This window comes from Falco cherrug, chromosome 1 (genome assembly GCF_023634085.1).
Source record: "Falco cherrug isolate bFalChe1 chromosome 1, bFalChe1.pri, whole genome shotgun sequence".
Classification (NCBI taxonomy): domain Eukaryota; kingdom Metazoa; phylum Chordata; class Aves; order Falconiformes; family Falconidae; genus Falco; species Falco cherrug.
In genome coordinates this window covers 99,270,614-99,287,426 of record NC_073697.1, presented here as the reverse complement: position 1 = coordinate 99,287,426, position 16,813 = coordinate 99,270,614, and the positions used below count along the sequence as shown (strand labels likewise).

Sequence of the window (16,813 nt, the reverse complement as noted above, 5' to 3'; positions counted from 1 at the left end):
AGTAAAAAGATGCCAGATGATCTGATGATTCACATTAATTCTCATTACAGTCTGTGAAAGTTAAGAGTAGTGCTTCTGTCATGTATGTGGTTATGTAACCCTTGCAAAACTCATTAGCCTTAAACCCAACAATTCTAGATACTTGTATTCATATGATTATTCCTCAACTCTTCTAAGAGCTTGGCTTCCAAGCCATGAACTGGGGGCTCCGAGATGGCACCAGCTGGCTGGTGCTGCACCCTGGCAACGCTCGTGTTCCAGCGGTCAGTCGGTGAGAGGCAAACCCACCTCACAGCTCCGCCATGAGTGATGCACCAGGTTACAAGTTCAGCTGGCCGTGGACCTGTGGGGCATTTGTTGGCCGGTGGCCATGGAAAGGCTAACCAGATGCCATCAGCCAACCTTGGGCTGTAACTGAAGGAAGAAGTGATGGGATCAATACACACGTCATCTAACAAACTGCCTCAGGACCACAGTGGATTGTGCATCAAGTCTATACTATTTTACAGCACAAGTTTATAACGGCAGTTATTATAAATATTGTTTTTTGCTTAAGGTCAAATAGATGCCAGAAAGATATGCTTTAACATTTGGAATTCTTTAGAAAATGTTCAAAATTCAGATACATTTTTTTTTGGTTTGGTGGTGGTGCCAGGGTGAGGGGATAAGCATGTTCTTCTTGAATATCAATCGCAGACATACAGTACTTCTGTTGCAAGACAGTAGCTCTGATTCATCTACATATTCTCTTATTAGGGTGCCATCCAAGAACATGTAAGTGGGAATGTTCTAAAGGAGCTCAACTTTGGCTTTTTTTTCTCATGTCAATTAGAATTATTTTTTAATAAATGCATAATGCTCACTGATATGCCACATAGAGCTGAAAAAAAAGCCAAAAACTTTTTTTTTTTTTATTGGTACTCACTTACTTTAAAAAAAACATATACTGTACAAGCAAATCTAGAACAACAAAAAAACACCAAGTTATTAAAATCAAAAACCAAAAGATAGGGTTCTGAATGGGATTCTGGTGGTTTGGCAGAAAAGAGGAGAGTGAGTGAAGCACTGAAAATCTGACAAACTAAAGACACCACAGTGAAAAAATAAAAGAATAAATACAGAGACTGAGGATGGGCTTTATACGGGACAAAGCCTGCAAAAGCTACTTTGACTCCTCTATGTAAGCATTTTGTATCACAGAGCAAGAGAGCCTTTACCCACTGATACAATAAAGCAAGAGCAGACGCTACTTCATCATAAGAACATCACTTAGGTGTTCTGCTACTTTTTCCATCAGTAAGGTTCAAAGTGTTCTGTAAAAGCAATTCCTGGCCTTTTTACAAAAAATGAATAAACAAAGGAATAAAGTTGGCTCAAGATGAGGTGGACATTTAACAGCAGAACTAGAATCAAAGCAGGTATTTCATGCTTTTAACTCAATAATACAGTCTACCTGAACATTAGTAAAAATGTTGGAGGTTAGGGGTTTTTTTGAAACTATTCCACCTTAGTACTGCATCAATACATAGTCTATTATTTCTGTATTTAAGAAACTGATAATAATGCCTTCATTTAACACAACTAGTCTTTTAACTAGTAAGTCTTCTTTTCCATCTTATTTTCTATTTTGATCTACAAATTTATTCAAATGATTAATGTCAAATGTCTTCTTATACTTCTATCTATGACTGGCATTTTGAAAATATTCTTTTATGAAGTCTTTTCATAACTTTTCATCTAAGTGAGCTCTATAGTAAATCACTACCAGACTTCTTAGAAACAGGATACAAAACTAAGCAAAAGCACCCTTGCTTTTATGCTCTTTAATTCCCTGCATTCAGATAACTGACCTGGAAAATTGGAGTTTAATGACAGTAACGCAATTTTCTTTCTTTAAACACAGTCCTTCATACAAACCTTTGCAAAATCTTTTATGCCATTCAGTAACACAAGACCGAAATCACAAGTATAAAAGTGAATAGAAAAAGAAAGTACAAAATTTAAGTGTGAAAATAAAACACAAATTAAACCGCTGCAATTCAAGATGGCAACGCCAAAAAACAGCATCAACAACAGTGAAGGATCTCCCCTGGCCCATGGTCTTCCTTTGTGATTATGAGTGGGCAGAGATTTAGAAAACACTTTCAATAACATCTTTCTAAAGCAGTTTTCTGGTATCACTAAAGACAGAAACTTAAAATGGGAAAGATTGTGTAAAACTGCAGTTTCTTGACTCCAGAAATTCCAGAGTTAAAATACTAAATTCTGAAGGGGGGGAGGGCAGGGGGAGAAAAGTCAGGCTCTTTTCCTTCAGAAGGTGCATCGCATTAAAATAGCTGCAGGATGCTCTCTCTCCTGATGAGAGGATGAGCGAATTGCCAAGGGCAGACAAGCCTAGCAGTCCAGCAGACAAGCTGTCACAGCGTGGAAGGCTGAGACAGAAGTGATGCTGTGTGCACAGATTGTACTGATGAGAAGATACCACCAGCTCTTTGCCTTCAAACATACTCAGACGTTGCAACCCCCCGCCATTCCTTCCCAGGCGGAATGAGCAGACACATACCTTGTTTAGCAAGATGATGTCTTGGGAGCTGCAGAAGCAGCAGAAGCTTTCACAGCATTGAATCCTCAAACATATACATGTATCTAGGAAAATCCTGTCTTTCAAGTGGAAAGAACACTATTTTATGTATATTTTTTATACAACAGCTCCCACTTTCCACATGAAAATATACTAGGCAGGCATGAAAAAACATGTGTCTGTCTACTTACTGCAGCACAGCAAACAAAATTATGGGGAGTTTGGAAATGTAACTGCTAAGCAGCTGGCCACTAGACTAATGCTCATGTTTTTAGTTAACAGACTACTCAACATACAGACAAGATACAGACAATGGACCAATGAGAAAAGGAAAGCAAGCAACGTTGATTTAAAGGTATACAACACAATCTCAACACATGGAGCTGATAACGAGTAGAGCTTGGATTTGTGCTTAGAGTACGGGTAAAGTAATTAACGAAAGTCTTACAGAAGCATATGATAAGGCTTTTCTAGAAGCTAATAAACAACTGAAAATCAGAATACAAGACTTCAAGTGATCTGCTTTGAAATAAAAGGAAACAACTTCAATAGTTTGGAGTTCAGCAGATGGAGAACATTATGCTTGCTACCTGCCATAATTTCTGAAGGGAGGAACTGCATGATGAATCGCTCTTAAATTGCTCCTTTAGCTAAAGTGGCTAATAAGACTGTGTAAGGGATTACCAGGAGAAATGGAATCTGGAACAGACACTGTTAAAATTGATTAGCATGTAAAAGGCTGGTCCTGGGCTAGACAAGGGTGACAGTGACTGAAGCAACCAATTCCAGCTAGTGGGGAGCAATCCCAGAAGGAACAGGCAACCAACACCATTTACTCTTTTCAAAATGTTTCCTTGAGTAGTCAGATCTTGCCAAGAATGCTAAGATACACATTTCTTCAAATGTTTATCCAAAATAGATTACACATGAACTCTCTTTGGACACTATTTTGAAAGGCCTTACTGCTCCATTACTGATAATCTCCACGCTACCTCTCGAGAAGTTTTTCAACAAAATATTCCTCGATGCTACTGAATGCTGACCGTGTTTTAACGTTAAAAGAGATTTCTGGTCTTCACAATCCAGAAACGACGCTGGTTTAAAATAGTAAGATAGTATCATACCCCCATTGAGGAAAAGTAAGTTTACACAGAAAACAGTTTAAAACCCAAAAGGAAATTCAAGTCAGACAATTTTAAACACAAAAGATATTATTATCTGGAGCTTTTAGCAAAACCAGACTTTAGTACAGAAATATATACACTTGTGTTATATATTAGGTGTTACAATGTGAATAATTATCCCAATAGAATTACTCCTTTCTCAGAAGACAAACACACTTTCTTACCTTTGGCCATTTGGGGTTTAGCAGTCGTGCTTTGATTGCATCATCCAGGGCCTTGTCATACTGTTGGATTTTCATGTAGGCTGCCGAACGGTTACTGTAGAGAATGCAGTTCTGGGGATCGACTCCCAGAGCCTCGTTGTACAACACGATCGCTGTATGGAAGTCGCCATCATGGCAAGCCTGGTTGCTCTGGCGAACTTTCTCAACAAATTCAGCTTTGCTCAACATGGGACTGTCAGGACTTCTTCTTCCAACAGATTTTGATCCAAAGAAAGAAATCTGGGAGGGCAGGAGGGTGAAATTGTACGTTAGTGTTAAGAAACGCTACTCAAAAAAGGAAAAAAATCAAAATATTAGAAACTGTACAGCAGAAATTAAAGCCACCAGCATTACTGCCAAACAAATTATGAATTCAGAATCAGATTATTAAAAAAGTCAATTATCTGATTATTGGGGGCAGGGTGTGTGAGGTGGTACAAAAGTAACAGGAAAGAGCCTTATAAAACATACTCCCTCTGAAGGATGTCTTTTAGAAGACATATCGCCTTCTTCAGGCAAAAAGACTAGCTGTAGTCTATTTTAGTACACTGCATGCCACAATTCCCAAGTTTTTCCTCCTCAGCCATACTATTTGATTCTACAAGCACAGTCACCAGGTAAGGAAGTTTATCTGAACAGGTGGCAGGTGACAATGTGAACATGCAGGTGTATCCGAAGTTTGATACACAAGTCACACAGAAGCACACGTGTGCACAGACAATGGAGGAATGTATAAATACTCTTCAAACCAAAGAACTTGCACTGGGACATCCGCTCACAAACCTCTATCTCCAGCTAACTGCAGGTTGCAAATTGTTCATAAATAGGAAGGGAAGGATGAACCCCTGGATGTATTTCTATATATCTGTGAGTATACTCACAGAAATTAGCAGGGCATGCTACTTTAGCAACAGAACAGTCATCACTGGCAGAGCCACCTTCCAGATTGCCAACTTCAGGCAATACAAAATGACAAAGAAAAGCAGGTTTACGCCTTCTAATTATAAAGGTTATTATTTAAAGCAAGCTGTAGAAAATCCTAGTTCCATTGATTCTGGTACACCTTTCCTCCTCATTTAACCTTCTACATTCCGTGTTTTCTTCAGCCAGTCATCTGCAGTCAGTAACTGGCTTTGTCATGCACACCCTACTCTCTCCCACGGACCTCCAGAAACTCAGCAAGAATATCTTTGTACAGCTCTGATTACAAGGCAGTTGTGAATTCTGCAGTAATTGTATTTGGCAACAGGCAACACGTACATACAGTAACATACAAAGTACTTTGAAATATTCATTAAAGGTTTAGGCGACTATAATTGAGACTGGTGTCATCTATTTCCAGTCCTGCAGACCGAAAAAGGTTAAGAACAACACATATTGTTACCACAACACAACAACTGCAGGGCTTAAATACATTAACAGAGCAAGCCGGGCGTATTTTTAAGTGGAAAGGGAAGCAAGCTGCAAACTGACATCCTGTCTCAAACATCAAAATGGTCTACAGACTTTTTTTTTTTTCGCCCCTTAAGTCAAACAACAATAGAAAAGCATTAAATTAGAAACTACTGATCTCTCCTTTTCCTTACAATTACACTTTTTTTTCCTGACAGGTGTTTGTCCAAACTGTTTCTAAACTTCTCTCCTGAAGAGGACTCCATGTTTTACTCAGGCAATCTCATTACACTGCTTCATTGTTTTCGTCATTAAAATATTTTTCCTAATAAGCACCCCAACCCTCCTTTGTATCAGTAAATGTAAAATTGATTATCCTGCCTACAGCAGAACAAACCAAAAACTTTGTTCCTTTCATCTGTGTACTTGTCCTTTACATAGTACTCCTGCTAATATACGCTAATATGTACCTTGTCTTATTATTATTATTATGAACAGCACTATAAAAAGCAAATTTCTGCATCCCTGAAAATTCTTTCCATATGTAGTACCTCTTTAAATGCACTGGCATACTTCTTCGCTACTTCAATCGAGTTTACTAACAGCAACTTCACATATTCTCAAGTACTGGCAGGAAAATCGCTCTACCGTGAGCAATAGCCCAAATGTTAAGTGCTGAACACGCCGCGGCGCTTGGCGTAAAGCAACAACTCACACGTTTGTGTGTATTTCACCATAAACTTCATCATGTGGTCAGTTTGCTGTGACCTGAGGAGTTGCAAGAGCAGAATATGAAGATTGAGCAGCTACTACATGAGTAGATGTTCAAACAGAAAGATCGGGACACCCTGAGGAAGCCAAGTAGTGACCAGGAGGGCACAGATGGCTGGAGGACCTGTAGGGAAGCAGGGCTGGTGGGTTCCCAGGTGCCAGGGACAGCACAGGTAACTACCCGGAGATACCATGAGTCCCATGTAGAGTTGACTTGGTGTAGGAAAATAAAAGAAGCCAAAGGAAATCCTGTTCTTCCCCCATTTCCTTTCATCTTAACCTGTGTTTTTTTTCTGTAGCTTCAGCAGCTTCTTTAATTCCAAGAACTTACACTCCTGCCTACTCCTGAAACCCACTGAGGTTAACAAACACGTGGCCATTGTGCAAGATTCTTCTAAAATCTAAAACTACTGTGCAATTTTTCCGATCACTACATTCAGAGCAGCTAGTGAATTTTCACACTGTACTTCCGCACTAGCCTTTGTTCCTAGAAATTACCAGAAGAGTGGAAAATTTGATTTTATACAACTTAGAACCAACACTTCAGAGCCACTACAGGCAAGAAAATCCAATGCAGTCTTATGGAAATGCTCATTGTATACAAGGAGCACAGAATATCTTAACCTGAGTAATATTCTCCTGGGGGTGGGGCGGTGGGGGGGGCAGTATGACCTTTATGTGGGGCCTAAAAGGAATTTAAACATATCACAAATTTCTAAAAGCGGCTGAACTTTCATGCAATACACAAGGGAACGCCGGGCTAACAGCTTACAGAACTCTCATACATCATTTTTCAGAAGGATCTGAGGAAATGAACAATCATAAATTAAGAAAAGTATCAGAGGGCAAACACAAGGTGAACATCAGAGGGTGAATAACAGACCCAGTGTAAGGACTCCGGCGATGCTCTGTGATGTCAGAGATCATCCTGACCCACGATCCTTGGAAACTGTGTTAACAAACAAGCAAACATCCCCACGTAGACACCCTTCACCCACCCACCCCCAGTTTAAAACGCCCCCCTTTCCAAAGCTGCCAGCTGTAACAGCAACAGACGTTGCTTTGATCTATGTACATTTACCGGAGCCCTTTGGAATCCTGCTACGTTCCTAGCTTCAATAGCTTCCTGCTACAACTCTGACAAAACCTGAGATTTTCATCAGCAAAATAAACTTCTGCAGTGCAAATTCAACTTATTTAAGTACAGGTAGGTCAGGTAGCACAATCCAAATTTCTGGCACAGATAATATGGATAATATTTGTGTGACTTATTTAACTGGTCACAAGGACCAAGTCAGTCTATCAGAAGGAACAGACCTGCACACTAAGGAAGAGATACAGTTATCTTCTCTTTTGACATCTTCCACAGATAGAACTGAAGCAAGATTCTCTCCCTGGTTTCCAAATTACATGATATTTTGTTTGTGCCACAATTAAAGGATAAAAAATAATATTTGTTTTGTTCTCCTGTCTGGTCATGACACCTACACTGTCACTGTGACTTCCTCCCATACATACTGCATTCATTTATAAATACATCAGTCACGAAAAAAATTTTTTCACAGTCATCATAGAAAGTTTTGTCAATCCCAAAGGTGAGAGGTCTCCACTCAGAATATCTGAACTCCGTAAGACAGATAGGTGATATCATCTTTGCAGAGAACAATATGTTTCAAATTCTTAAAAACTATAAAGCTACCTTGATTTAAATAATCAACTCCAACTTCCCTTAACAGAACTGGCTGCACTGACCACTAAGTGACTTAATTCATCATGATGTGTTAAATACTGCCAACCCCCATCAACAGCAAGAGTTGAAAAAGCAGGGAACAGACTAGAGTAAATTAACCTGACCCATTGGTCACAAACATCACCAGATGTTGTATAACCACATAAACACACACCTCTCAGCAGAAAGCCTGAATATTTTCTTCGGGTTCCTCCTTTATTAGGTTGTCCAGTGCAGACTTCAAGGGAAACAGCTTTGCTTCCAAAACTTACTATTTTGAACCGTTGACCTCAACGTATCAGTAACCGCCCACAACAGATTCAGCCAAGGTGATCTCTGGTTTAAACACTGCTTGTGTTGTTCGTACAGTAAAACAGTTATTTTGTTAAACAATGCCAAGTGCCAGGGTGCAAGGTACCAAACAGACTACTCCAGTTCCTCAGACGTGTTTGTAAAGGTGGCCTCTGTCCCCCTGCCACTGTATTTTCTGGTGACTGGCTTGCATCAGGGACAATGAGAAATGCCAAATGTTGCGTAGTTCCCATTCTTTTATCATATTCAGAGCAAACGACTGCAACATCCAGATGCAGGAGTACCAGAACTAGTCATGAACTTATTATAGAAGACAAATACTTCAAGGAATAGATTCCTTAACAGCTATGGCCGTAACTGCTGCCAGCTGGAGGCTCAGCCTGGCAGCGAAAGCCCAGCCAGCATCACACTGAAGATGCCACCTCTGGCTCGGCAGCGGGTGGCATCTGTCCCACTGCCTGCCCCTGACCACAGGGACCGATGCTGCCACAGCCACAAAAGCAGGTTGCCTGGACGCAGCCTGCACAAGCCAGAGGTACTGAGCACCAGGCACAGGTGCTCTGTGAGGGCATGTCTCATCAGGCACAACCTCAAGCAGCACCAGCAAGACTAAAGAATGCACAAGTCAGACAGTAGCCATCTTTTTGGTCTGCTTGTTATGCATGAACAAATGAAAACACCAAGTTGTTAATGATCTTCCCAAAATCATACTGTGAGTCTGTAACAACAAGGAGAATCCGTGAGGAGATATCCCCTCAGTCCAAGTAAAGTGGTTTCTGCCTCTAACATTCTGTGAAGCTAAATAATTTCATGAAAAAAAATGAAAGTCTTTTAAAGGAAACTATGATGGTAATTTCTGGGATACATTATTATTTAATTCTTGCTATCATGAGAATTACATAAGGCAGCAAAACATCATTAGGTAAAAGAACAAACCACAGAACAAAACTGACTCACTCTGGGACTAAACCACAAATAAAAAAATATTGTTACGATGGTACCAACACACAAAAAGTACTCACTAAAAAGCCATCCCCACCTTTCAGTCATGACTGCTCTTCTCCTGCTAAGACAGTGGACAGTGATGGCAACACACATATTTAGGCTGTGTAACACTTTGCTATAGAAAGTAACCCTATAAAGTAATGCTGAAGATGAAGCAGAGGTTCCTTAGCACAGTGGAATAAAAAAGGTTCTAATGAGGTGCAGAAGAGGATCTAGCAGAGACAGTTTAAGACAGGAGCTCATGTATTTCTAATAAAGAAGATGGCACACACTTCTCAGCATCACTTCTCCAAACCAGCACAGGGCACCAGAAACCAGCTCCTACTACAGAGGTCACATTAGACAGAAGCTCCCACAAGATCTGCTTCAGATTAGATTCAGCAATTAATTCCCTCCTCTGGGGGAAAATCTTCTCCCTCTTACAGAAGGTGCTCAAGATTCAACCTCACTGACCATTCAAGATGAGTGTTAGAAACACAATTTTCTTTGGACTTTTTCAAGAACAAACAAACTCCCAAGCCCCAAAGCAAAAAGTAAGTTGAACACACAGAAAAACCTACATCACAGGAATGTTTGTCTTCCAACACCAAGCTTGCTAAACTTAGTCCTCTACAGAACACTTAGAAAAAAAAAAAGAAAGAAGCAAGTGCCCATACACGCTGAAAGATCTGACTGCCTGAACTGCACTTCGCTATCCAAAAAACAGCAGGGAGTAGATTCCCATTGACTTCCAATTAGATGAGTGAGAAGAGATAACAGCAAATCCAAATTCTGCTCCAAGACAAGAGGACAAGGGAAAACAACGTGGTACAACAGCATGAAGAGAATGCTCCATCAAAGAACAATGAATCTTACACCTCTCAGCTTGTATGTAATCCATCTTCTTTAATGCCACACAATTCAAATAAACATGGTTTATATAGATGATGTCTTGGGTGGCAAGTCCGTAATTAAGACACCTTTTAAAAAAAAAAAAAATCCTTTGTAACTTTCACAAATACTTTAAGTGGGATACTCAGCATTTTTATATTTAAATTATCGAAATAGCTCAGGATCATCAATGAAGCATTAGTAAGAGGAAAAACTAAAAGAGGCAAGCAGAAAAACTGGCATTCCAAATGGACTCTGAAAAAAGTGACAGTTACTTATTCTAAATATGCGTTTCCAAAATCAGCTTAAATCTGTAACTGAGCTTTCCTTTCTACGAAAACATCTGTAGAACATCTTGTATTTCGATCTGTAAAATGGCTTTATGTTTTTTTCACTCCATATTCTGGGATATTATTGTTTTTCTGTAACAGAAACTGTCTTCCACAAGAGTCCAAGAGCAGATAAAGAACATGAAGTTTCTCCCTGTAGCCTCCCCCCTAGCAGCTAGCACTCAGTGAGTCCATACTACGCCTCTGAGCAGACACGGAGCTTTGCCAAGCCACATGCAACCTTCACGCAGTCGGAAGAGACTTTTAACAGAAACAGTGTGGGAAGAAATGGAAGGCCACTGACTCTGAAAGTCTAAGCCACCGTCAGATGTGCACAACAGCTATCCAGGCTGCTAGATTTTTCTAAGCTGGATTTTGTCTTCACAAACTGTTATGAAATACTGCTGAGAGTACGTCCCCACAGACACAAAGAAAACATCTCCTTAAGTCTCAGCAAGATAATATATACACCCCGTAAGCGGGGCATCAACAACCTGGTCAGTGACTATTCCCCATCCTTAAACCTTCAGGTAAAGGAAACACCACTCGATGGGCAGTTACCGAAGGGTCCCTGGAAAACAGTCACTCACCCTGCAGACTGCTGGCTAAAATACGCCCGTGCAATGCCAATGCCCCAATGAAAACACAAACCCTGCCGCCACCCAAGAGGCATACTGATGAAGTTACCTTCCACCTAGTAGAAGCAATACGAAGGAAATCCTGCAAACTTCTGTTGCTTCGGCCATTTCCATTGTCCTGCAGTTTCTGAAGTCTAGCATTTACTCTGTGTTAATTATCAGGGTATCTAAACTGACACCTATTTTAGTCTAAAGTACTCCGACAAGTGTCAGTAAGTATTATTCTGACAGATAGGGTTTTAATTTTCCCTGGAAAATCCACATTATAGGGGAAAAAAACCACACCAAGTTAGATTTTCACAAAGTAATAAGTAAAACAGAAGTCAAACTTCCAACCTCTAAAATAAAGTTCCAAAAGGGATTTGTTAGATGCTCATGAAAATCTACTTTTATATCATAAAAAAGCTATAACTTATATAAAAGCATAAATAAATCAAAAGGAATAAATACCTTGAACATAAAACCACAGCTTACAGTACTATTCTATAAAAAAATACCAACCACATTTTAGCAAGTTTCCTAATGGAATATATGTCTAGGCTTCTGGAGCATATTGTTCTGCTAATGTTCTACCAATTCGGTTTTTCATTGTCATTAGAGACAGAAATATTTTAAATACAAACTTATCAACAGGAAGAAAACTGGTATTTTTTCAGACTGGCGTCTATACAAAATTTTCTAAAGAAAAAGATGTCTTTTCTAAAGAATTTTCTAAAAATGAGAAGCAACTGTGAGCTTCCAATACTGAACTTGGAGAGATACACAATTGTAACGTCAGTTAGATCAACTTTAATTTGAGCTATGCTACATGTTGCTAAAAATTGTAACAACTATGAAATTCATAGCTAAATTTAAACAGTACTCCTTGGTTCATACATAATTTTAAAAATTAAAGGTTATGCAGACCAAATTATGCCCTCACACTTCCACAAAACACTCCAGTTAAGAAACAATATTCTATTTTCAAGTAAATACTCCAAAACCAAGAAAAGAACTAAGTTGTACAGATGCTATTTTTGAATACTACTGAGAAACCAGCCTGATTTCACTGCAAACACACTCTAAAATACTATTTGGATCATGTGTGCAATGCAATCTGTTCACACATCTGGGGCCAAATGTAATTATTTGCAATAACTGAAAAGCTATGACCAATATGCATCAAATTATTGCAAATTCTTTATTCCCATCTTCCTCAAATAGGTGACTTCAAAGCTCTTCTCAGTCCTTAAGAAGTATTTCAAGAAACTATTAGACCAACTAATGATGAGTAAGGAGATGGCCAAAAGAGACCATGACCATCTTGCTATATATAACTTTTTATAGAAAGTTCTTCAGGCACGATAGGTCAGCCTCTGTTATAGCTGCTCTCCCTCTCCCAGTTTTCTGATTATTATACCTACTGGTTACACAGCACAAGGTCCTTGAACCTTCTGGACCGCATTGTACTAAGAGATAATTAAAAATATGGTCCTTTTCATAAGATGAGCAGTCTCACAACACAGGATTATTTTATTTTCCATCATATATACTATTCATTATGTATAATTAAACCCTTCTTTTGTGAACTTCCAAGAGAACTGGAAGCAGGTTAATGTTTCAAACCTTCCATCAGTTACATGGAGAGCTTGCTAAGAGGGATATATATTTCCCAACACACAACTGGTCAGGCAGGGTCCTTTGGGTTTTACCTTATTCTAAAGGATTAACCACCAAATAAATAGCTGGAGACAATTTATCTAAACTCTAAAAGGGCATCCTGCAGCCTCTCAGGCATCTGCTGGTGTCTCAGGTGTTTCTCGATCACGGTCATGCATCCAACCAGACTAGGAAATGTATACAAAGGTGTATTGGCAAGGACATTATCAAGAGAGATAGCATGAGCGTGGGCATCATTCACAAATTTCTGGGCAAATCTGCCTAATGAATTCAAGCCATTGGCAACACATTTGTCTTTCTCATTTTCTGACTGTGGCATATAATTTTCGGGGCTTCTCAGAGACCTAACCCAAACTGCTTTGTGCAGCGCACAGGTGAGCTACTGGAACTGTACGCCAAGGAGGCAAAGTTGATAATCATAAAACAAGGGCCCAGAGCACAGAAGAATATTCAGTATATTCTGGGAAATAAATAGCAGGTGACACTCAGCGTCAGTAAATACAAAGTGATCGGGGAAAAAAAATAATCCTTAGCTGTTATTACAATAACTGACCCCAAAGATACCCTTACCCCTCACAAAAGACATTTTAAGAGTCCTTGGAGAAATTCTCCTGGAAACACTGTCTCTGTGCTCATGAACAGCCAAAGAAACAAGTAATATAATGAGAATCTTTGGGAAAGGAGAAACAGGAAACAATTATGCCATTCTAAAAACCTGCAGTAGGAAGTGCATTTTGAATGTCACGTCCAGTTTCATTACCACCAGCACACAAGCACATAAAGATACATTAGTAGAAGAGGTAAGAGATGGGTAACAGATAACCAGATAGGAATCCATCTCCATTTCCAAAGAGAGACTAAGACAGACGATGAAAGTTAGAAAAGAATTCAAGGGAGTAAGTCAAAGGTCTATAGAAATTTGGAAAAGCACAGGGAAAATACAATTGTTCATTATTTCACAGAAACAGAGAGGCATCGAACAGGCAGAAGATAAAAGAACATCAACTGAAGTAAGCTTACACATGCAGTGCAGTTAGAATGCAGAATTATCCCAGGTGTCACAAATGACAATAGTAATAATGGCTTCAAAAAAAGTAATTAAAAGCATGAAAGAAATTCACAAAGTCTATTGAACATGGAATTGAAATTATGCATACATCTTGAATGTTCAGTAAGTTCTAACTGAACTCTCAAGTGCTGTAAAGAACATTAAATTTTTTCAGAAAACTCACTCTGAAGTAAAGAACAGTGCTTTCATCATGCCTTGTGTGACACATTTACGCAGCCTGCAAAACGACTCAAACTGAACGGGGGATACTTAGCTTTTTCCTCTCCTCAGAAAAAACTAAAATCTAGCTTAATTGGTCTCAGAGATAACCTTCAAAAGTAAATTAATAACTGAAAACTCAAGTTTGTATCTGAGCATGCTGAAAGCCCAAAACAAACTCAAAAGTTCCAATTTTCCAGGTCCTTGCTAATCTCATTAAAGAGCCCCTTTACAGATCAGGAACAGTCCCTCAACATCAACATACAGTATATTAGTGTCAATCGTTTCAAAGGAACAATACGAACGAGTCAAAATTCTTAAAGAATGGAAGAAACAGAGTGAAAACACAGCACAGAAGTGGAAAGTAATGCAAAAATTGAGATGAAGAATGAGAAATGAAAGCAGAAAGGGGCTAGTTTTCTCATTAAGAGATAGCCAGTACGACGCCAAAACACAGAAAAGAAATAAAAGTTGACATCCTCAGTCTAAAGAGTCATTTGCTCCCACAGCCACCCAACAGACGTATCATTAATGCAAAAGAAAGATCTAATGTAAGCTAAAGGGAGCACAAAACCTTGAATTTAGTTACCGTTAATAATAACAAACTATAAATTATCAATGAGGAATCTGACCTTTTCTGCTAAACCGTCAGTTAGCCGCAGGGAGACAGACACAATAACGATGGACTGACAGAGCAGTAATACAGCAAAAGCTGGGGCTGAACAGGACAGTCGCTTCAGGAAGACTTGTCAGTGCAGCAGGTGTACGTGCTCCCCGGATTTTGTTGTCTGCGACAAACTGTTCAATTGTAATACAACTGTTGTCTTCTCTGCGAGGACGTGTGCCGTCTAGAAGCGCAGGTCTGTCAGCACAAGGGCAGTAGCTGCGTCCCCCGTGCACAGGTAGGTCGGCACTTCACCTGCAACCTCTCCGTTATCTCAAGTGACCTGCCCAGCAGGAATGGAAGCAACTGGTATCCAGGTGGGGAGGAAAGGATATGCAGTGGACGAGGAAGAGGCTTTCAACATGTAATACAGTGAGGCAGCCAGAAAATGAGACTTGATCAATACGCAGCAGAAATATATACAGACTGCTACTGTCACAGCAGTGGATTTTGGCTCTTAAAAATTAAGATATGGATAGTACAGAATATGAGTAATAATAATAATTATTGATGCTATCACTAGTAACAATGATTACTCTTACATATTATCACAACCCAGGACTTCAAAAAAACATGACTGTCTGTTCAGACCAGACAACCCTCCCTCCCCAAACAAAGGGAAGGTTTCCAACCCTACTGCTGACAAAAATCTTCTGATATTCAATGCATACCCACTCATCCATTTGCCAAAAAACTCTTTCCGAAGAGCATATAAAGGGTTTAATTAGCACCTGAAGAGCTCTTGTTCAGTACCAGCAGAAAGCGCAAGAGGAATGACGTTGTCTGAGATGGTGCAAACCTCCAAGAAAAATGAAAGACATCCAAAAATAAACATAAATAGCTCTAAGGAAAGAAGAAGAGGAAGGACAAGAAGGCTTCAATACCCAGCCATTTGAACTCTACTGGGAACAACCAGGGACATCCCTACGGCTGCAACATCAAACTGCAGGCGCAACAGGGATAATACATCTCATCCCTACAGGTCGTGAACGAACAGAACCGCGTTAATGACATCTGCTGTCATCCCAGACGCACCGACTGCATCCAGCCTCCAGATGCCAAACCCTGGCAGTAACAAAGCCTTTACAACCGAGTTACCCACAACTTTCCCAGCGGCCGGCAAGCCCAGCGCCGTGCCGGCTGCCCGCAGCGGGGCTCCCGCAGCCCCCCCGGCACTCACCGGCAGGCCGCAGGGTTCGGCGCGGTAGCCCAGGCTCTGCTGCCCGGGGGCCGGCAGTGCGCCCCTCGCCAGCCGCGCTCCGCCCGCTGCCCGCTCCGGCGGGCCGACGGCGAAAGCACGGACACGGCCACGGCCACAGCGCCCGCGGGCGGCAGCGGGTCCCAGGTCCCAGCCCCGCAGCCCCGGGGCAGGACGGCCGGGCCCGCGGGGCTGGGCGGGCGGCCCGGGCCCGCCGGCCGAGGCCCCCGGGGAGGCAGCGCCGCCCGGCAAAGAGGAGCCGGGCGGAGGGAGCCGAGCGCTCGGGCCAGGCGCCCGCGGCGGCACTCGCGGCCTGGCGGCCCCGCAGCCGCGCCGGTCGCCCGCCGGCGCCTCCCCCCGGCCCGCACGGGGAGCTGCCCCCCGCCTCACGCCCCGCCGGCCGCGGGGCCTGCGCCCGCCCCTGGGCTCCCCCTCCGGGCCGGGACGGCGGCCCGCCCGCGCCCCAAAACTTCCCTCCGACGGGCGCGGGCAGCGATCGCGCACGGCCCGGCGCCTTCCCGCCTGCTCGGCCGGGCCGCGGGGCCGCTCCCGCCCGCCGCCCGCCCGGCGTCAACTCACCCGGGGAGGCTCCGCGTCCCGCTCCCGCCGCCGCCGAGCCCGGCCCCCCGCTACGGCCCCCGGCGGGGCGGGCGGCGGCGCCTGTTGCTCCATCGCGCTCCTCCTCCTCCTCCTCCTCGGGGGGCCGCCGCCGCCCCCCGCCGGGCCGATCCCACTCCGGCCCGCGGCGCCACGTTCCGGGCCCGGCTCTGAGGGAACCGCACTGCCCCCAGCCACGCCTCCGGGGCCGGGCTCCGGTCGGACCCCGCACACCCCCCGCCCGACGGCGCCAGGCCCGCTCCGCGCCGGACGTCCTGCGGCGGGACCGCGGCCTCCCCCCGCCCCGGGCGGGTCCTGCTGCCCCGGGCCCTGCGCGCCGAGCGGCACCCGGCGGGGGGGGGGAGCCGGGCCCCGCGGACGCGGCCCGCTGCCCCTTCAGCCGCCCCGCACGCA

At 42.6% G+C, this 16,813-nt stretch overlaps 1 protein-coding gene across 2 annotated transcripts in view; it reads right to left on the bottom strand.

Moving 5' to 3' along the window:
- TTC28 (tetratricopeptide repeat domain 28) overlaps positions 1-16,523 on the bottom strand; it is a 191,512-nt gene extending 174,989 nt beyond the window's left edge. The window contains exons 1-2 of one of the 2 annotated variants that reach the window (XM_055711387.1): positions 16,382-16,523; positions 3,930-4,208 (exon numbers count right to left, since the gene is read on the bottom strand). In XM_055711387.1, the coding sequence (XP_055567362.1) occupies positions 3,930-4,208; positions 16,382-16,474 (372 nt within the window). In that variant the 5' untranslated portion in view covers positions 16,475-16,523. The remainder of the gene's footprint in view (positions 1-3,929; positions 4,209-16,381) is intronic. The other variant, XM_055711377.1, reaches the window with a different exon arrangement.
- Between the last annotated feature and the right edge of the window lie 290 nt (positions 16,524-16,813).